The sequence below is a fragment of the Mobula birostris genome, chromosome 2 (assembly GCF_030028105.1).
Source record: "Mobula birostris isolate sMobBir1 chromosome 2, sMobBir1.hap1, whole genome shotgun sequence".
Classification (NCBI taxonomy): domain Eukaryota; kingdom Metazoa; phylum Chordata; class Chondrichthyes; order Myliobatiformes; family Myliobatidae; genus Mobula; species Mobula birostris.
Window position 1 is genome coordinate 15,222,498 of NC_092371.1, and position 22,227 is coordinate 15,244,724.

The 22,227-nt window shown below is 45.3% G+C and overlaps 3 protein-coding genes across 9 annotated transcripts in view; 1 reads left to right on the top strand and 2 right to left on the bottom strand.

Moving 5' to 3' along the window:
• tdrkh (tudor and KH domain containing) overlaps positions 1 to 15,115 on the bottom strand; it is a 39,058-nt gene extending 23,943 nt beyond the window's left edge. The window contains exons 1-6 of one of the 3 annotated variants that reach the window (XM_072283871.1): positions 15,030 to 15,115; positions 12,581 to 12,733; positions 6,125 to 6,231; positions 4,994 to 5,201; positions 1,877 to 2,019; positions 288 to 570 (exon numbers count right to left, since the gene is read on the bottom strand). In XM_072283871.1, coding sequence (XP_072139972.1) covers positions 288 to 570; positions 1,877 to 2,019; positions 4,994 to 5,201; positions 6,125 to 6,231; positions 12,581 to 12,701 — 862 coding nt within the window. In that variant the 5' untranslated portion in view covers positions 12,702 to 12,733; positions 15,030 to 15,115. The remainder of the gene's footprint in view (positions 1 to 287; positions 571 to 1,876; positions 2,020 to 4,993; positions 5,202 to 6,124; positions 6,232 to 12,580; positions 12,734 to 15,029) is intronic. The other 2 variants (XM_072283877.1, XM_072283886.1) reach the window with 2 other exon arrangements.
• A 274-nt stretch (positions 15,116 to 15,389) lies between these two features.
• The window catches only part of LOC140212769 (semaphorin-4B-like), a 124,200-nt gene continuing 117,362 nt past the window's right edge, over positions 15,390 to 22,227 (top strand). For all 4 annotated transcript variants that reach the window (XM_072283972.1, XM_072283982.1, XM_072238117.1 and 1 more), the window contains exon 1: positions 15,390 to 15,614. The gene's annotated coding sequence lies outside the window, so the exon portion shown is untranslated. The remainder of the gene's footprint in view (positions 15,615 to 22,227) is intronic.
• LOC140184921 (semaphorin-7A-like) overlaps positions 16,276 to 22,227 on the bottom strand; it is a 40,722-nt gene continuing 34,770 nt past the window's right edge. For both annotated transcript variants that reach the window (XM_072238135.1, XM_072238125.1), the window contains 2 exons: positions 22,160 to 22,215; positions 16,276 to 21,027 (listed from right to left, as the gene is read on the bottom strand). In XM_072238135.1, coding sequence (XP_072094236.1) covers positions 20,672 to 21,027; positions 22,160 to 22,215 — 412 coding nt within the window. In that variant the 3' untranslated portion in view covers positions 16,276 to 20,671. The remainder of the gene's footprint in view (positions 21,028 to 22,159; positions 22,216 to 22,227) is intronic.

The window sequence follows — 22,227 nt, forward strand, 5'->3', positions numbered from 1 at the left end:
ATGGAGTCACAGTCACAGAGTAATATAGAACAGAAACAGATCCTTAGGCACAAATTGCCCATGCCAAACACAGCTTCCTTTCTCCTTGTCCCAGTTGCCATTGTTCAAGGCCAGAAGGAAGGTTCTTTGCTTGCACAGACGTGCAGCTTTATCAACACGAGAACCACAGTGTCTTTGTAGCCTCTGTAACTACCACCTCATCTACCACTGCAACATTCACCCTCCCCCCTGCTCACTCCCAACAATGACCCCCAGCTCTTGGGCAACACAAAAGCACCAGCCCTTACCTTCAAATTTGGACACCTGGCACAAGTCACTGCCTGGCTGGCTTTCCACCGAGGGCTCAACTGAGATAGTGGGGCTGATCCTGCGCCCCTCCTCTTCCTCCTCGCTGATGCCTGATGCCCACACTTCATCTGGCGAGGCAGGGGTCCCGGCCTGGGAGGCGGCAGGCAAAACCCTCTCTAGCCGTTTGCCAACAGGCTGCTTGCGGTTCCTCCTGCTGACAGCCAAGCATGCCAGCTTCTGCTGGAAGGCCATCTCCTCCTCCATCTTTGCCAAAATGATTGCCTGAGAGAGAGAGAGAGAGAGAGAGAGAGAGAGAGAGAGAGAGAGAGAGAGAGAGAGAGAGAGAGAGAGAGAGAGAGAGAGAGAGAGAGAGAGAGAGAGAGAGGAAATACTGAGTCAGTGATGCGAGGAAGTGGGACCTCTCGGGGCATGGTTCTGGGGATACTTCCTGAAAATTAGAACACAGCAGCACAACACAAACCAAGAAGAATTCTGCCTCATTCCTATATGGCAGACCTGTAGTGTTGTGCTGACTGCTATACTATGTGCCAGCGATTGGAGATCTGAGTTCAATTCCCACACCTGTCTGTAAGGAGTTGGTATGTTCTCCCCACGACTGTGTGGGTTTTTTTCCCCCAGATGCTCTGGTTTCATCCCACACTCCAAAGAGGTGCCAATTAATTAATAACCTGGGTGTAACTGGGTGACATGGGCTTGTTGATACCTATCGAATATTGAAAGGCCTGTTAGAGGGGGCACGGCCGGGATGTTTCTGAGTGATTAGGTTTCCTCCCACATTGCAAAGATGTACAAGATAGTAAACTGTCTGCATGTTATATTGGTGCCAGAAGCATGGCGAAATAAAGCTAATTTTATTCTTAAAACCTTAAACCTGAAAGGTATGACATTCACTAGCCTCAGCCAGTGATATTTCCAACTGGTATGTTTGACCCAGGACCAAGATTTTCCCAGCAAGGCTGGGGTTTCTAACATTTAATATCTTTTGCTACTCACCCCTTTAAAGTTGTGTGCTGAAGGCAACAGAGAACTTTCAAAAGGTATTAGAACTGCCTTCCTTCATTACGTTTTCCACATACGACTTGGAGTGGGTTAAAACAGTGACATTCCCTGACATGCTGTGCCCTTGGTTATTTAATTGTTACATTTAAGCAGTACCAACACTTCAAAAACAAACAAACAAACCTGGGCTTCTGCTACTGAAGGTGGGGAGACTGAAACTCAGGAGTGCAGCAGAATGGAGGTGGTCTAGCTGGAGGTGGGTACACTAATGGTGGTGGATACTCATTATGGCATACAACTAATGTTCCCAGTATTATTTATTTAATTACTTTTTACCTTATTTGCATATTGGTTGTTTGTCAATCTTAGATACCATAGTTTTTTTCACAGACTCTATTGTATTTCTTTATTGTAAATGTCTCCAAGAAGATGAATCTTAAGGTAACACATGGTGATACACAGATCCTTGATAATAAATTTGCTTTGACTTGAGGTAATTCACCATACTGTCCCAAATCTTATTCCACCATCCCATGATGGAACTGCAACACACATGCAAACAACTCACTTTGGCAGAGGCCACCTCTTGCCTTGTCCCACTGATTCTGACCAAACGGCCCAGGTCCGTAAGGTGATCACCAGGCTTCTTCTCGCATACAATCTTTGCGCCTGTGGTCAGACAGATGGCATGGATACACTCTCCTCCTCGGCCTGTGGGAGGATCAAGACTGTCACTGTACATACTCTGCCTTAGCCTGACAGACAGAATGATGGAGCAAGAGAGAGAGAGACCATTTATTCCACCAGTAGTCCAATCAACCCCACTTCCCATTCTTTCCTCCCGTCCTTTCCCAGGTTCCTTTTCACAAGTCCTTGCTGAATCTGCTCCCATTTCAGCCACAACTTACTGCCCAAAAACCAACCCTCCTACCACCAGGAACATTGGCCTGGTGATAATATGAGCTTGGTTTTAAATTTCCCCCGAGGATAATGACCCCCAGCTTCACGTAGCAAGGAAGCAGTGTTCCTCTTCCTGGAGATTTATTTCCGAGGCAGGAGCTGTGGTTTAGTGGGGAGCTCTCCCTGACGTCCGAGAGGGAACTGGAATTGATTTGCATTGAAACACTCCCCAGTGCAGTGCCAGTACCACTACCCAAGACAGAGCACAGTTGTTGGAGTTCCACAACATAAAACTAAGCCTCTATCTGACAGCTGACCTGTCTGGTGTGTCACTCAGTACCTCCAGCAACCACCCATTTTAATTCCACTCCCCATTCCCATTCTGACATATTGGTCAATGGCCTCTTCCACTGCCAAAATGAGACTAGTCTCAGGTTGGAACAGCAACACCTCTTATTCTGTCTGAGTAGCCTCCAACCTGATGGCATAAACATGGATTTCTCTAACTTAAGGAAATTTCTCCCCTCTTTCTTTTTCAGTCCCCATTCCACTTCCCCTCTCCTCACTCACCACCTGCCTCTGCTTCCCCCACTTTCCATTTCTTCCATGGTATACCACCCTCTTCTATCATATTCTTTTTCCCCTTCAGTCCTTTAACTCTTCTACCCATCCTCTCACAGATTCTTACTTTATCCATCCTCTACTGCCATCCACCGTCCCTCTCACCTAGTCTCACCTATCACCTGCCACCTTGTACTGTTCCCTCCTCCTCTCATTCTACCTTTTGCCCCCTCACTTTCCAGTCCTGATGAAGGGTCTCTGCCCAAAATGTCAACTGTTTATTCCTCTCTTTAGATGCTGCCATACCTGCTGAGATCCCCCAGCATTTTGTGTGTGTTGCTCTGGATTTCCAGCATCTACAGAATCATGTTTATATAGCTCACCTCTATGTTCAAGTGCCTGCAGGGAGCTTGCAGTCCAATGGCACCTTTAAAGCATTGGGGCTTGAAATGCCGCACAGCTAGTGCATGCACTTAAACAGGGCTATGGTAGGCAGAGATCATACTCAGCAAGATCCCACCAACTCAAAAAACAGCCAAGTGATAAATAGCGGATACAGCATAATTCTCTATCCGACCATGGGAAAATCCTGATGTATGTGCAGCTGCCTCACAGAATACAAAGCAAGGATGTCATGCTGCGGGGCTTTATAAGGCTTTGGTCAGACTGCACTTGGGAGTATTGAGAGCAGTTTTAGGCCCCTTATTTCAAAAAGGATATGCTAGCATTGGAAGGACTCCATGGAAGGTTTACTAGGTATGAAAGGATCCTAGGTATGAAAGGGTTAAATATGAGGAGCATTTGATGACTCTGGAGCTGTACTCTCTGGAGTTTAAAAAGAATGAAGGGGAATCTCATTGAACCCTATAGAAAATTTAAAGGCCTAGAGTGGAGGTGCAGAGGACATTTCCAACTATGGGAGATTCTAGGACCAGAGAACACAGCCTCAGAATACAACACCCCTTTAGAACAGAAATGAGGATGAATTTCTTTAGTCAGAGGGTGGTGAACCTGTGGAATTCATTGCCATGGACGGCTGTGGAGGTCAAGTCATTGGGTATATTTAAATTGAAGATTGAAAGCTTCTTGATTAGTAAGGGTGTCAAAAGTTGTGGGGAGCAGCCAGGTGAATAGGATTGAGAGGGGAAATGAATTAGTCATGAATTAGGCAGAGCAGACTCAAAGGGCCGAATGGCCAATTCTGCTATGTCTAATGGCTTGTCACAAATCCCATCCCACACACCAGAGCCTGTTCCCCTTCCTCCTCCCCACCACCAGCACTACTCCCCACCCATTCACCTTAGCTCCCTACTTCCCTCCCTCCCAAATCAAACACTGAAGCACCCCAGCCCTCGCTCTCCCTTTAAATGTATCTGGTTTTCTGCAAAGTAAAATACAGTTCTGTGTAACAGCTAAGGAAATGTGGAATTAACTGTATCAGAACTGAGCACAAGAGCTATGTTATGTTGAAGTTCTACAAGACGTTGTGAGGCCTAATTTGCTGTATTGTGTGCAGTTCTGGTTACCTACTTACAGGAAAGATGTAAATAAGAATGAAAAAGTACAGAGAAAATTTACAAGAATGCTGCTGGGATCTGAGGAGCCAAGTTATAGGGAAAGTTAAATAGGTTAAGACTTTATTCCTTGGTGCATAGAAAAATGAGGTGAGATTCAATGAGTTATACAAAATTAGGAGGCATATAGACAGGATAAATGCAAGCAGAATTTTTCCCCTCAGGTTGGATGAGACTAAAGATCATAGGTTAAGGGTGACAGATGAAATATTTTAGGAGAACCAGAGTGGGAACTTCTTCACTCAGAGGGTGGTGCGAGTGTGGAATGAGCTGCCAGCAGAATTGGTGGATGTCAGTTTGATTGCAACTTTTAAGAGGAGCTTGGTTAAGTACATGGATGGGAGAGGTTTGGAGGGATATGGTATAAATGCAGGTCAATGGGACTAGGAAAAATAATGGGTCAGCATTGACTAGATGGATCAAAGGGCCTGTTTTTGTGTTGTAGTGCTCTATGACAGTATGTAATATCCAATAGTCCAGAACATCTGCTAATCTGACACCAAAGCTGCCAGTGTGACAGATTATCTGAGTTTTACTGCCTGCTCCTTCAATGCTGGTGACAGAGGATTAACCAGGACCAGTTCGAACCTTGGTTGCTTGGATCTGGCATCCTGATCAGCTTGGGTGCATTAGGTACAGAAGACAATTACCTATAATACGTCCCAATGCTCGCTGGGGAATATACAGCTCCTCGGTGATCCTCACGTTTTCGGCCAGAAGCTGGTGGATGGCAACTTTGGCCTTGCATACCTGCAATGGCGACCCGACGATAGTGAGGAGTCTCTCTGCAACCCCACCCTCACCATCAGTCTTCTTGCTATCCTCAATTTCAATGCGGGCACCTGTCTCCTTTAGCAGCTGGTGGAGAAGTGAAAGGTTAGAGAAAGGTTTAGCAGAATAATGGACAAACTTCCCTCTCTAGAGCTGCTCCCATCCTGCCTTTCTCACACCCATCATTCCACACTTACTACATTCACATCGTACTTTCTTACCATAATGAAGGCCATTTCAGCCTTCAGGACGTCACCAAAGACCATAGTAAATTTTGCCAGATCCTCCAGATGGAGAGCATTCTGGCCGGTGGCATCATTGTCTGGTATGGAGGCACCAATGCACAGATTTGGAAAAACCTGAAGAGGGCTGTAGACCCAGCCAGCTTCATCAAAGGGATTAGCTTTCTCACCATCGAGGATATCTTCAAAAGGCGATGCCTCAAAAAGGCAGCATCCATCATTAAGGACCCCTTTCACTCAGGACATGCCTTCTTCTCATTGCTACAATCAATGAGGTGGTACAGGAGCCTGAAGACACACACTCAACATTTTAGGAACACCTTCTTTCCCTCTGCCATCAGATTTCTGAATGGTCTATGAACACTACCCCACTCTTTTTGTATTGTTTATTCTTACTATTATAGTAATTTTTTTAATGTATAGCAATGTACTGCTACCACAAAACAACAAATTTCATGACATATATCAGTGATATTAAACCTGATTCTGAAACAAAGAGGTCACAGATCGCTGCCAGATCTACCCTGGATCCCCCATGGTGAAGCATATAGACAGATACAGAATCTGTGGGCAGATTTGTGACTACTGCCTTCAGACACCCAGGCAAAGCTCTAAGCAGGCTTACATCTACACAGATAAATGCAGGATGTTTACTATAGCACTGCAATCATATGACAATGAGATGGGCCCTGTGAATGCACGGCTACTTCTATGCTTCAACACAAAAGCTATAAGTAAGAGTTGAATGCAGTGGAGATTCATTCTCACCTGTTTAATAGTGGAGCCCTGCTGCCCTACTATGGCCTTAACGCTATCACCAGGAACTTTCATGTCCACGGCTATCTGATTGTCACCGACCAACACGAAGCGCTCATCTGGAGTGGAAACATACAGCAGAATTACGCAGGACGGTAGCTGCTCTGACAAAGTGGTATACCTTTGAGCTGCACACTGCTCGCAATTAATTCACAACCATCAGAACACCACCTGCAGGTTCATGGGCAACAATCAAAGTTGAAGTTAAAGAAAGATTTACAGATTAGCTTTATTTTTAGAAAAGCATTTTGAAATATACAATGACACATGTTGTTTTTGTATCAATGCCCAACAGAGTCCACGGATGTGCTGGGGGCAAACAGCAGGTGTCGCCATGCTTCTGGCACCAACAATTTACCAGCACTTTCCAATCCATAGGCATTTGGAGTGTGGGAGAAAACCCACACAGTCACAGGGAGAGCGTACAAACTCCTCACTGAGAGCATTGGAATTTTAACCCGGTCACTGGCCTTGTGAAGTGTTATGCTAACCACACTACCGTGCAGCCTGACCTGGTCAAATCCGGCTGGTTGTCAATCACTGTGCCTCATACAGTTTGTTACAAAAACAGTATAACCCAGCTCTTAGTGAACTTCAGACCCTCATCTGCATGCTTGTATCAACTGAATAAAGACTTGTTACCACAACAGCTGAATTCTAGGTGATGCTCTAACCCAGGGGTCCCCAACCTTTTTGCACCGCGGACCAGTTTAATATTGACAATATTCTTGTGGACCGGCCAACCGGGGAGGGGGGGCGTTCAAGTAGGGTTAAACTCACCTCAACACGTCTTTTACAGTTAGGGTTGCCAACTTTCTCACTCCCAAATAAGGGACAAGTAGTAGTCAAATCCCGGGACACTTTACCCCAGGAAAGACTACCATGAAGCCTTGCGCGGGCACCTGTGTGCGCATGCACGTACATGTCAACTTTTTTTTCTCCCCCCACAAATCGGTTTTGCCTTTATCTTCCCGACTATACTGTACATACATTATTTCTACTTTATTTATCATATCATTCCTGCTTTTACTATATGTTAGTGTTATTTATTTTTGGTTTTGTGTGTTATTTGGTATGATTTGTTAGGTTATTTTTTGGGTCTGGGAACGCTCAAAAATTTTTCCCATATAAATTAATGGTAATTGCTTCTGTGCTTTACGCCATTTCGGCACAAAAGGTTTCATAGGAACGCTCTACCTTAGCGGGGGAAATACAGGATAAGGGCGGTCCTGTAGGGACAAACCAATTTAGCCCAATGTACGGGATGTCCCAGCTAATACGGGAGAGTTGGCAACCCTATGTTCAAGTTCAACAGTGCGCGACAGGGAATGAGGAAAGATGCAGCTGACTCATATCATTTCCTCACGGCCTGGTAGCATACGCTTTGCAGCCCAGTGGTTGGGGACCGCTGCTCTAACCCACATTATTGGGGTAGTATTTGGAAAACTGCTGCACATACTGAACTCTGCCACTCATTGGGAAATGTCAAGAGGGGAGGGAGAAAGTTGAGAGGAGATGTATGAAGATCTGAAGTTGTTACTCGGACTGGGAGGTTTGTTGTAAAGAAAGGTCTGGGGCATCTTTGGAGCATAGAAGGCTGAGGGAACAATCACAGAGGTTTACAAACTCGTGATGGGCAGTGATGAGGTGAAAAGTCTTTTTCTCCCAGGATGGAAAAATTTAAAACATGAGGGCAAAGCTTTAAACTAAGAGGGGAAAGATTAAAGGAGAGCTGAGGGGCAACTTAAACCATAAAGAAGGTGGTGAGTATATAGCACGAACTTCCAAAGGAAGTGGCCAAGGCAGGTGGAATAACATATAAAAGGCATTTGGAGAGCTACACAGATAGAAACGGGTAAGAGGGATAACAGGCCAATCAGGGACAAACAGGACAATCGCAGTTTTGCAACCATTCAGCCAGCTCCATTGCAAGCACAAACAACTGTATATACTTCTTATTGTAATTTATACTTTCAAAGTAAAGTTATTATAAAAGTACTAGTTTCATTATTGTTTTACAAAGCACTACTGCCAAAGTAAAAAGAAAAAAATTTCACGTCATATGCCAGTGATATTAAACCTGACTCTCATTCCTTACTGTTGAGGATATTTTCAAGTGGCCGTGCTTCAAAAAGGCAACATCAATCACTAAGGACTCTCACCATCCATGTCCACTTTGCACTGCCATTGGGGAAGAGGAACAGGAGCCCGAGACACACACTCAATGATTTAGGAGCAGTTTCTTCCCCTCTACCATTGGGTTTCTGAATGGTCCATGAAGAATACCTGATTATTTGCCTATTTATTTGATTTTGTAACTTAGAGCATTATTTTCATATCTTGCACTGTATTGCTGCTGCAAAACAACAAATTTCACAAAGTCACTGATAATAAACCTGATTTTGAACCTGTGGGAGGCAACACATTTGCACAGACAGAACAGTGGCTGCCAACAGTAATCAGAGTATGCACAAACAGATCGCTGTAACTTGCAGTGTGGCACATCAATTATTGTTTATAATAGAACATAGAATAGTACACCACAGTACAGGCCCTTCGGCCCACAACGTTGTGCCGACCCTCAAACCCTGCCTCCCATATAAGCCCCCACCTTAAATTCCTCCATATACCTGTCGAGTAGTCTCTTAAACTTCACTAGTGTATCTGCCTCCACCATTGACTCAGGCAGTGCATTCCACGCACCAACCACTGTCTGAGTAAAAAACCTTCCTCTAATATCCCCCTTGAACTTCCCACCCCTTACCTTAAAGCCATATCCTCTTGTATTGAGCAGTGGTGCCCTGGGGAAGAGGCGCTGGCTATCCACTCTATCTATTCCTCTTATTATCTTGTACACCACTATCATGTCTCCTCTCATCCTCATTCTCTCCAAAGAGTAAAGCCATAGCTCCCTTAATCTCTGATCATAATGCATACTCTCTAAACCAGGCAGCATCCTGCTAAATCTCCTCTGTACCCTTTCCAATGCTTCCACATTGGAAAGTATGGCGAGGCGACCAGAACTGGACACAGTACTACAAGTGTGGCCTAACCAGAGTTTTATAGAGCTGCATCATTACATCACAACTCTTAAACTCTATCCCTCGACTTATGAAAGCTAACACCCCATAAGCTTTCTTAACTACCCTATCCACCTGTGAGGCAACTTTCAGGGATCTGTGGACATACACCCCCAGATCCCTCTGCTCCTCCACACTACCAAGTATCCTGCCACTTACTTTGTACTCTGCCTTGGAGTTTGTCCTTCCAAAGTATATCACCTCACACTTCCCCGGGTTGAATTCCATCTGCCACTTCTCAGCCCTCTTCTGCATCTTATCAATGTCTCACTGCAATCTTTGACAATCCTCTACACTATCTACACCATCACCAACCTTTGTGTCGTCTGCAAACTTGCTAACCCACCCTTCTACCCCCACATCCAGGTCATTAATAAAAATCAAGAAAAGTAGAGGTCCCAGAATAGATCCTTGTGGGACATCACTAGTCACAATCCTCCAATCTGAATGTACTCCCTCCACCACCACCCTCTGCCTTCTGCAGGCAAGCCAATTCTGAATCCACCTGGCCAAACTTCCCCGGATCCTATGCCTTCTGACTTTCTGAATAAGCCTACCGTGTGGAGCCTTGTCAAATACCTTATTAAAATCCATATAGATCACATCCACTGCACTATCCTCATCTATATGCCTGGTCACCTCCTCAAAGAAGTCTATCAGGCTTGTAGACACAATCTGCCCTTCACAAAGCCATGCTGACTATCCCTGATCAGAGCATGATTCTCTAAATGCCCAGAGATCCTATCTCTAAGAATCTTTTCCAACAGCTTTCCCACCACAGACGTAAGGCTCACTGGTCTGTAATTACCCAGACTATCCCTACTACCTTTTTTGAACAAGGGGACAACATTCGCCTCCCTCCAGTCCTCCAGTACCATTCCCGTGGACAACAAGGACATAAGGATCCTAGCCAGAGGCTCAGCAATCTCTTCCCTCGGCTCGTGGAGCAGCCTGAAAAATATTCCGTCATGCCCCGGGAACTTATCCATCCTAATGTATTTTAACAACTCCAACACCTCCTCTCCCTTAATAGCAACATGCTCCAGAACATCAATCTCACTCATGTTGTCCTCACCATCATCAAGTTCCCTCTCATTGGTGAATACCGAAGAGAAGTATTCATTGAGGACCTCGCTCACTTCCATAGCCTCCAGGCACATCTTCCCACCTTTATCTCTAACCGGTCCTACCTTCACTCCTGTCATCCTTTTTTTTCTTCACATAATTGAAGAATGCCTTGGAGGTTTCCTTTACCCTATTCACCAAGCCTTCTCATGCCCCCTTCTTGCTCTCCTCAGCCCCTTCTTAAGCTCCTTTCTTGCTTCCCTATATTCCTCAATAGACCCATCTGATCCTTGCTTCCTAAACCTCATGTATGCTGCCTTCTTCCACCTGACTAGATTTTCCACCTCACTTGTCACCCATGGTTCTTTCACCCTACCATTCTTTATCTTCCTCACCGGGACAAATTTATCCCTAACATCCTGCAAGAGATCTCTAAACATCGACCACATGTCCATAGTACATTTCCCTGCAAAAACATCATCCCAATTCACACCCGCAAGTTCTAGCCTTATAGCCTAATTTGCCCTTCCCCAATTAAAAATTTTCCTGTCCTCTCTGATTCTATCCTTTTCCATGATAATGCTAAAGGCCAGGGAGCGGTGGTCACTGTCCCCCACATGCTCACCCACCGAGAGATCTGTAACCTGACCTGGTTCATTACCTAGTGCTAGATCTAGTATGGCATTCCCCCTAGTCGGCCTGTCCAGATACTGTGACAGGAATCCGTCCTGGACACACTTAACAAACTCTGCCCCATCTAAACCTTTGGAACTAATCAGGTGCCAATCAATATTAGGGAAGTTAAAGTTACCCATGATAACAACCCTGTTATTTTTGCACCTTTCCAAAATCTGCCTCCCATTCTGCTCCTCTGTATCTCTGCTGCTATCAGGGGGCCTATAGAATACCCCCAGTAGAGTAACTGCTCCCTTCCTGTTCCTGATTTCCACCCATACTGACTCAAAAGAGGATCCTGCTACATTACCCACCCTTTCTGTAGCTGTAATAGTATCCCTGACCAGGAATGCCAGCCCTCCTCCCCTTTTTCCACCCTCTCTATCCCTTTTAAAGCACTGAAATCCAGGAATATTGAGAATCCATTCCTGCCCTGGTGCCAGCCAAGTCTCTGTAATGGCCACTACATCATAATTCCATGTATGTATCCAAGCTCTCAGTTCATCACCTTTGTTCCTGATGCTTCTTGCATTGAGGTATACACATTTCAGCCCTTCTACCTTACGGTCTTTACACCATTTATTCTGCTTCTCTTTCCTCAAAGCCTCTCTGCATGTTAGATCTGGCTTTACTCCAATCACTTCTTTTACTGCTCTATCGCTCTGGGTCCCATCCCTCTCGCAAATTAGGTTAAACCCTCCTGAACCATGCTAGCAAACCTACCTGCAAGGATATTGCTCCCCCTCGAGTTCAGGTGCATCCCATCCAATCTATACAGGTCCAACCTGCCCCAGAAGAGATCCCAATGATCGAAAAATCTAAAATCCTGCTCCCTGCACCAACTCCTCAGCCATGCATTCAACTGCCATCTCCTCCAATTCTTACCATCACTGTCACGTAGCACTGGCAGCAATCCTGAGACCACCACCCTTGAGGTCCTGTTCTTCAGCCTTTTACCTAGTTCCCAAAACTCACACTTCAGGACCTCATCTCTCTTCCTGGCTATGTCGTTGGTCCCAACATGTATCACGACTTCTGGTTGCTTTCCCTCTCGTACCAGGATGTCGTGCACCCAGTCAGAGACATCCCAGACCCTGGCACCTGGGTTTAGACATCAAATTTTGACAATTTATTTAAATAACTTGAATGACCACACAAATGTCTAGTTTGATAGGACAGCAAGTTGTGGAGAGGACCAAGGAAAATGATAGCAGATTGATAGGAGAGGATGTTTTGCTTAGTGAGGGTATTTGGAATTGGGGCAGTTCCAGAATTGAGTTTGCCTATTTAAGATGCGAAGTGTAATTTCTTCCGTCAGAATTTCACATGTCTTTGGAACTCTTTATCCCAGGAAACTGTGGAGGTGGAGCCACTGAATATATCCAAGATGAGTCCAAGACCTGTGAACAACAAGGGAGCTGATGGATGTAGGGAAAGTACTTCTGAGGCCACCGTCACACCGAATGGTAAAGGCAACTCAGGGATTCACATTCCTGCTCCTAACCCTCAGAGCACAGTAAACTGAGAAGAAACATAATTAAGACAGAGGAACTGCTTGAATGGAGGTCCACGGAGCTGCCACTCTTACCCCGACTCTCTCTGTATCTCCTGTACAATATGTACATTGCAACTGCACCAGCTGGAAGGGCAACAGCCAATATCACCTTCTCTGCCGTCGTCAGGTTGGTCCAGGCACTATTAACTGACATCTTTCCTCCCAGCTGCGCCAACCTGGAGTCTCCTGCAGGTAAACAAACCTCCATTCAGCTGATAGACGTTAACATGAGGGCACTGTAAACTGACCCACACCAACCTGGCAACTCAAACAAACAGAGATCCCCATAACATGCAATCAAAGCCCATTCAAGGAATATGTTAGGGTAGGAACAAAGAAAGAGGATGCAAGTTTGGATCTTAAACAAGAGAAAATCTGCAGATGCTGAAAATTCAATCAACACACAAAATGCTGGTGGAACTCAGCAAGCCAGGCAGCACTTATGGAAAAGAATATAGTCCATGTTTCGGGCCAATATCCTTCATCAGGACAAGAAGAAAAGATGAGTCAAAGTTCGAAGGTAGGGAGTGGGGGAGGGGAGAGGAGGAAGAAACACGAGGTGATGGTGAAACCGGTGACGGGGAGAGAGAAAGAGGGGGTGAAGTAAAGACCTGGGAAGTTGATTGGTAAAAGAGATACAGGGATGGAGAAGGGAGAATCTAATAGCAGAGGACAAAAGGCCACTGAAGAAAGAAAAATGCCATCCCCCTTCTCTCAATTCCTCCATCTCCGCTGCATCTCTCAGGATGACGCTTTTCATTCCAGAACTAAGGAGATGCCCTCTTCCTTCAAAAAGTCTTTCATTCCTCCACCATCAACGCTGTCCTCCACCGCATCTTTTCCATTTCCCACATCTGCCCCTACCCCAATCTCCTGCCACTCCACCAGGCATTGGGTTCCTCTTGTCCTCACCTACCACCCCACCAGCCACAATTCTCCAAACTTCTGCCATCTCCAACAGGATCCCACCACCAAGCACATCTTTCCCTCCCCCCCCCCACTTTCTGCTTTCCACAGGGATTGTTCCCTTATGCAACTCCTTTGTCCACTCGTTCCTTCCCATTGATCTCCATCCTGGCACTCATCCTTGCAAGTGGAACAAATGCTACACCTCCTCCCTCACTACCATTCAGTGCCCCAAACAGTCCTTCCAGGTGAGGTGACACTTCACCTGTGAGTCCGTTGGGGTCATCTGCTGTATCCAGTGCTCCCGGTGTGTCCTCCTGTACACCTGTGAGACCCAACATAGATTTGGAGATTGCTTCACCAAGCACCTACACACCATCCGCCACTCAATTTAATTGCACTTTACTTTCCCACTCTGCCATGTCAATCAATGGGCTTCTTTACTGTCACGATGAGCCACACTCAGGTTGCAGGAGCAACACCTTCTATTCCATTTAGGTAGCTTAAACCTGATGGTAGGAACATTGATTTCTCTAACTTCTGGTAATGTACCCCCCCTTCACTTTTCCTCTCTCACCTTATCTCTTTGCCTGCCCATCACCTCCCTCTGGTACCCCTCCTCCTTTTCCTTCTTCAAATGTCTTCTGTCCTCTTCTATTAGATTTCCCTTTCTCCAGCCCTCTATCTCTTTCACCAAGCAACTTCCTAGCTCTTTACTTAACCCCTTTCCCCCTCGCTGTTTCACCTATCACCTTGTGTTTCTTTCTCCCCTCCCCCCCATCTTGTAACTCTGACTCATCTTTTTTTTGTGTCCTGATGAAGGGTCTCAGCTCAAAACGTTGACTATACTCTTTTCCATGGACGCTTCTTGGCCTGCTGAGTTCCTCCAGCATTTTGTGCACTTTGCAAGTTTAGATCTATTCCTTACAAAGACTTCACACCATAACTTTTATTTTGAGGTCTTTCTTATTTCACCAGTCTGTCTTCACTCCCAGCACCCTACCTCCCTGACCATCCCAACCGCTTTTGCACTCATCACGTGATACTCAGCTCCTCCAGCACTGCTCCAGAACTATTTCAAACTTTGTTAGACCCATTACTAAGTAAACTAAATCAAATACTCCTAGCAAACCCATATCCGCAATTAATTCAATCTAGTTAGATAGATTAAATGAACAAATGTGTGTCGGCTCCGCTTTTGCACCGGCAGATTTATATCAACCCGCAAAAGCTTTGCAAATTATCGGCATGACGCACTAGTGATAACTCAATCCATCCTTTCTGTTGAGAGAACTACAAGTCATCCCGTCACCAGTCTACCAGTTAACTGGCACTGGTGGGGATGATCGGAAGATGAAACTAACTCCCCTTTTCCACAGAAACCTTAGTGCATTCTCTCACTATCTCACCTCTTCCCTCCCTATTCCTCTCTCCCAATGTCCGGCCGTTTTCCCATATCCCACTATCCGACACTCCCCTTCACCACTATCCGGCCCTCCCACCGTTACCCACAGTCAGCACCCCCTATCCTAGTCTCTCCTTTCACCCCACACGCCGCCATCCACCCCAAAGTCACCTCACAACCCGTCCCGATTTCCAGCCTTCGCCGTGCCTCCTACCGGTCCCGCAGGAGCCCACTGGCCCTGTCTATCACAGCCCGCGGGCTCGGAATCAGCCAATTAGAAAGAGGTAGGCGGGACAAACCCTCGATTGAAGCCTATCAGCGTGCACGTCGACATCACAACCATGAACACACTCAATTGACCAATGAGCAGCGGCAGCAAACTCCAGTTACAAAAATAAATAGGTACCGCGCAGGGGGCGGATCATTGTAATCTCAACCATTTCACACAGTCGGATAATGTCATAGAAAGGGGAGGAGCCGGTAATTTTCGCGAGGCTCACTGGGCAATGTAGTTCTAGAGTGTTACACCGACGGAGAGGTCAATTTGACGCCGTCGCAGCACCTCCCGATTTTAAGCCTGTGTGCTGTCAGCCGGTTCCCAGTACAGCCTTCGGCGGCGGGTAGGGATTGTCACGTGCTCACGTTCCTCCTGTGACGTGTCTAGTTGCAAAAATATAATCGGGTGAAGGAAGAATTAGAGGAGCCCGATGGGAGGTGCCAACGAGTCGGCGACCACCATGGAGCGGTCGGTGACGGGTGAGAGAAGCGCGCGTGCGCGGGATTACCGTCGTCGCCCCGCGCTCCCAGCTCCCACGTGACGCCAGCCCGCGAGGATTGCACGCGGGACGGTTAGTCCGCGCGCGCGATTGCGCATCGTCCTACCTCCACCCATCTCACTGCGCCGTCGTGGTCGGGTTTTTTTTTCCATATCCCACCTTACTCCATCCCTTAACCTAACATCACCCCTCCTCGTCTCACTTCACCTCACCCTCTCCCTTCTGTGTGCGAGCAGATATCCTTCCCCTCTCCCTGTAAGTACCCTCCTGCTTGTGCGTCAATGTATAGGTATCCTCTCTCTCTTCCCCCTCCCCGCCGTATTTGTACGTGGACACAAGGCCCTCCACTCTGTCCCTTGATTGTGGTTACACTGAAAGCTGTCCACTCTGCCCCTCAGTCCAAAAAATCTTAAGATTCAAAAGATCTAAGCATTTTACCATATGTTTGCTCATTGCAGGAAGACTTAAAATTATATTCAGGATTACAATCCAAATGTACCACCGTGAAATGCTTTGCTATGTTGAAGGTATTTTATCAATGGATTCATTATAGCAGCACACATTAAATGTTTGCCCCATTTAACACACCCAGTCTTGGATATGGAAAGAAAAGGAAACTGCATTTTACATAGAGACCAGTTAACTCTTGTTTATTGAAACACATTCGTTTGATTGGACCAGATGTTCTGATCATAGATATGCGAATAGACTTATAAAACGCTATTTTAAAATACTTAAGCATCTTTGCAGTACAAAGCATTTTTAATGGTTTTTAATGCCTTGGGCCCCACATTCATGGACAAGTTACATAAAGGCCAAAGTTACTGCTTTAAGCATCATGAATCTTTTGACTGCAGGACACTAGCCATGTATAATGGAAAGCCAAGGAAGGCACCTTGGATGGAACTGCACCAAAAGGGTGGTAAAGTCATGCAGTGGGTAGTTCTTTTCTCATCTCAAACCCTTTATTGGAATGTAATGTTCACCTGCCCCTCCATCCCTGTCTGAAGCTGGTCCTTGCTCAGTTCCCAGATACCAGTTGTCTTGACTGAAATAGATAGAAGAGCTTATCTGAGCATGAAGTATAACATCGATCCCATTCACTCCCAGTGCTGGTAGAATTTTATCTGATGTACCTTATGATTACTGTTTTTTCTTTAAGGATTGCTTTTTTAGATACAATAGGAGCACAATGTATGTGATTGGTACTTAATGCTTTCGGAAGTGGTCTAACAAGGTACTTTCTTTACCAAAATGGGCAATGGATGAGATTAAGAATGTTTTAAAAAGTTGGCAGACGTGGCATTCTGATCCTTGTGAGTAGAACAGCAATTGCTTTATGTCCCATGGCACTGTGTCGGTATGTACTGTTCTCAAATAAGAGTGTTCCATACTTGGCTAGTGGTGTTCTTTTTAAAAAAAAAAAAAAAAAAAAAAAAAATTGTAGGACTCATTACTATAAAAGCGCTTTGAAAAATGCCCTTGACAAAGTCCCACTTGGGAGGCTGGTCCAAAAGGATAAGTTGCTTGGCATTCAGGATAAAATGGTCAACTGGATTCAACATTGGCTTAGTAAGATTAGTAGATGGTTGTCCCTCTGACTAGAGGTCTGACTAATGGTATGCTGCAGAATTTGGTGCTGGGTCTGCTACTGTTTATCATCTATATTGAGGATTTGGGTGATAATGTTACAAACTGGATCAGTAAATTTATGGGTAACACCAAGATTGGGGACGTAGTGGACAATGAAGAAGGCTATCAAAGCTTGTAGGATCTGGACCAGATGGAAAAATGGCAGATGGTTTTTAATGCAGGCAAGTGTGAGGTGTTGCATTTTGGGAGGAATTTAAGTAAATGGCAGGGTACTGAGCTGTGTGGTTGAACAAAGGGACTTGTGAATACAAATACATTATTCTTTGAAAGTAGCATCACAGGTAGATAGTATTATAAAGAGAGCTTTTGGCACATTGACCTTCATAAATCAGGGCACAGTGTACAGCCGTTGGGATGTTATATTGAAATTATATGAGACGTTGGTGAGGGAGAATATGGAGTATTCTGTGCAGCTGTGGTCACCTACCTACAGGAAAGATGTAATTAAGAATGAAAGAGTGCAGAGAAATTTTTCAAGGATGTTGCTGGCACTTGAGTTATAAAGAAACCTTCACTCTTTGGGTGGTGTGAATGTGAAACAAGCTGCCAGCGAAGTGGTAGATGAGGATTCAATGTTACATTTAAGAGAAGTTTGGGTAGATAAATTTACAGAAGGGATTGGAGGGCTATGGTTCGGATGCAGATCGATGGGACTATGCAGAAAAACTGTCACAGACTAGATGGGCTGAAGGGCCTGAAACTGTACGCTGTAGTGCTCTATGATACATGCTGTCCCCTGGAACTGACTGGAATACCACTGCTTGTTCACTGCTTCCACTCCACAGCAGTACAGTGGACAGAGTGCTGGTGTTTGCCCTCACCAAGAGCCTGCTTCCCTGAATGATACTGAGGCTGTGGGTCCTTGTCTCAGAGAAAGCAACTTCATTCAGAATTCAATAGGACCATAAGGCATAGAGGCAGAATTAGGCTTTTTGACCCATCTAGTCTGCTTTGCCATTCCATCATGGCTGTTTTATTATTCCTCAACCTCATTCTTCTGTCTTCTCCCCATAACCTTTAGTGCCCTGACTAATTGTGAACAAGACCCAAAACTGCTCACAATATTCTAAGTGCAGTCTGACCATTGCCTTATACAGCCTCAGCATTACATCCTTGCTTTTATTTTCTACTCCGCTTGAAATATAATGAATGAAAACATTGCATTTGCCTTCCTTATCACTGACTCAATCTGCAAGTTAACCTTTAGGGAATCATTCACAAGGACTCACAAATCCCTTTGCGCCTCTGATTTCTGAATTTGCTCCTGTTTAGAAATTTCCCATGCCTTTATTCCGTCTACCAAAGTTCATGACCATACATTACCTGACACTATTCCATCAGCCACTTCTTTGCCTATTCTCCAAATTTCTGTCTTTCTGAAGTCTCCCTGCTTAGTCAACACTACCTGCCCCATCCACCAAGTTTTCCACAAAGCCATCAATTCCATCCAAATCAGTGATTTGTAACACGAAAAGATGCATTTCCAACACCTACTCCTGTGTTAACACACCAACCAATCAGAAAATCCCTGTCTTTCTCCCCAGTTCAAAAATCCATTCAGAAAGCCTTTGATGGAATAGGCCTGTATAGGCAGTATGGAACAGCATTCGAATCGGGGCTGCTGAACCAGTGAGAGGTATGTCAAACCTGAAGCACAAGGAATAGGGAAACCTGTTGTTGCATGTCATCAACATCCCTGTGACACTGCTGGTTATCAGAGCACACTCTGCTACTGACTGAATTCCTTGCAACACCTCCCGCCACCCCAGAAGCCACAAGTCCCTCAAGTGTGGAGGGGTTCTTGAGGGATTATATTCTGAAATCTTTCTGTGTCCCACATGCACATGACAGTGGGTAGAGAGGATCTCAAATGATTTCCTTGAGAAGATACAAATTTCCTGCTTGTTACTATGCAACTTTTGGCATAAAACAAGCATGGATGCAACTGAATTAATTTGACTTTAAATTTCTCACTACACTGTGTCAGCAGCACAAAATCACTCAGCAACGCTCTTTAAAAGCAATTACACTCCAGTTGATAAAATTCATTCTATACCGCCCCATCAACGCTCCTGAGGCAAAGGCAGTATGGGTCAGATACGGAGTTAAGTTCCCACTACATTGTCCCATCACAGCCTCCCAGGGCAGAGACAATAAAGGTTAGATATAGGCTAACACTCCCCTTAATTTTCTGCAGAATAATGTTTTCACTCCCACACCTCAGTAAGCAGTTTACCTTTACCCCAGTGAGCTTTTTCAGAAAGAGTTCTTTCTGGGCAGTGTGATTGTTTTGCACTGAGTCACAACAGTACAAATTGTTTTCTATAATAATTGATATTGGTTTATTGCCACTTGATCAATGTACAGTGAAAAGCTTGTCTTGATCAAATTGTTGCACAGTGCATCAGTGGAGACCAGATGAGGGGCCTCGGCCTGAAACACTGAGTGTTTATTCCCTCAATAGATGATGCCTAACCTGCTGAGTTCCTCCATTGCTTTGTATGTATGACACAGTGCATTGAGCTAGAACAAGTTAAAACCAAAACAAAGTACTGAAAGTGCAGTGCAGGTAAAGGATAATGTGGCACTGATAAATAACAATGCAGAATAAAATGTAACAGCTACAGAGTGGGTACAGTGCAGGTAAACCAAATGTAATATAACGAGGTAGATTGTGTGGCCAAGAGTCCATCTTATCATACGAGGTTTGTTCAAGAATCTGAAAACATTGGGGTAGAAGCCGTCCTCGAGTCTGGTGGTACATGCTTTCAGGCTTTTGTATTTCTTGTCTGAGAGGAGGAGGGAGAAGAGAGAATGTGCAGATGGGTTTGGACCTCACAATCTACTCCTTATGATCATCTTGCAGCTTATTGTTTGTCTGTACTTTATCTGCGCTGTTACACTTTATTCAGCATTGTTATTGCTTAACATTGTTCTATCTCAGTGCTCTGTGTACTGATTAGATCTGTATGAACAGTATGGAAGACAAGCTTTACACTCTAGCTTGATACATGTAACTATAATAAACCAATGCCAATTCCCCAGCCCTGATTCCCCATTAACCACCAACACCCCTCCCAAAGTAAGGGATCAGCGTGAGTGGAGCTGGTGCAAGGGAGGATGGAGTCCACTGATGCCTGTGACTGAGTCTGAGCATGTCTCAACCACTCAGCTTCACAGTGGAGAGGTGGTGGGCAGCAGTCACCTTTGACCAGACACTGGGAGAGTCTGGTGTCTTGGGCAGGAAATGGGGATAGGAGTGATTGAAATGGCCACGAGTTGGAGAGATAGATTGCAGCTGATGCACTCAAACTAAATTTAATTTTGGACAAGAAGCCAACTTCATTCCCCAGGGTGAAAGAGCATACATTCAAAATAAGGTTCTCATACACCGTAATTCCTGCCACTCTGCAGCAGGTAGCACAGCACAGTAAGAATGAGAAGGAAAGCTGTGCGCTCCAGCCCCAATGTGCTCCCCTTGTTCAGCGTGACTTTATAGGCAGCGAGTTCCTCCCTCAGCCCATCTTCAATGGCTGTGCACTTGAAGAGCCCCTTTCTCACAGGGACCTCCCCATTGAACATCAGCGGGCAGGACCCATCCTTGATGGTGCATGTAAACTGATCCTTGTTATAGCTCCATGTATAGACTGCGTGGTATGACTTCACTGGGCAAGGCAGGTAGAGGTACGCTCCTGAACTGATGATCAGTTCTGTGGGCTCCTCACTCAACATCACCGCATCTGCCAGAGGCAAGGAGAGAAAGGCAATTAAATCCTATACTGCATGTTCAACAATATTTCCTCTTCTTCCCACCCCCCCCCGCCCTTTTCCTCTCAATTACTGTACATTATTGCGCAACAGTGGACAAGAATATTGGGAGGGGATAATAAAGAATCAAAAATCACCATCTTTTATACCCCCATCTTTCATGAGGAACACACATTCCCAGGACAGAGTTCCTCTATATCACAAAGCATTGGCTGATATCCCGGTTTTGGGCTATGGTTTAAGACCATAAGACCGGCTGGATATTGGGTCATTCGACCCATTGAGTCTGCTCCATCATTCGATCATGGGCAATTTATAATCCCTCATGCCTTCTTCTGCCCTTGCTCCATAAACCCTGAGGCCTGTCTAATCAATGATCTATCAACCTCTGCTTTAAATATACCAAATGACTTGACCTCCACAGCCATCTGTGGCAATGAATTCCACAGGTTCACCACCCTCTGGCTAAAGAAATTCCTCATCTGTTTTAAAGGGATGTCCCTCTATTCTGCGGCTGTGCCCACCAGTGGAAGATTCTCCCACTTGGAAACATCCTCTACACATGCACTCTATCTGAGCCTTTTAATATTCGATAGGTTTCAATGAGATCATCCCTTATCCTTCTAAGTGTCAGTGAGTACAGATGTATAACCAACCAATGTTTCTCATGTTAACCCTTTCCTTCCTGGTCCATTAATAGGGAGCTGCAGAGTACACAATGAGGTATTTGGTCCTGATGAAGGGTCTCAGCCCAATGCATCAACTGTTTATTTCCCTCCATAGTTGCAACCAGATCTGCTGAGTACCTCCAGCATTTTGTGTGTGTGTTGGACATGAAAAGTTGCAGTGCCCTGTGGAACCCCAAACTCCACTGATCACTGGTAGCTGTACTGAAAGGCCTCCTTTATCCCCCATTCCCTGATTTCTGCCAGGCAGCCAATCTTCTCTCTTTGCAAGAGCTTTGTCTCCAATACCAAGGGCTCTTGTTAGCAGATGTTTGAAGATTAACTTGTAACATCCTGTGGAATTGAATAGCCTGGTGTGCTGAGGAACAGGAACCAGGGGCTGGGCTGTTGTGGTAGATGACAGCGTGGTGGAAATTACCTGATGCACCGTCGCAAACAGACACATTGAGCTGATCGATGTTCTGGACAATGTCACTGCAAAAAGAA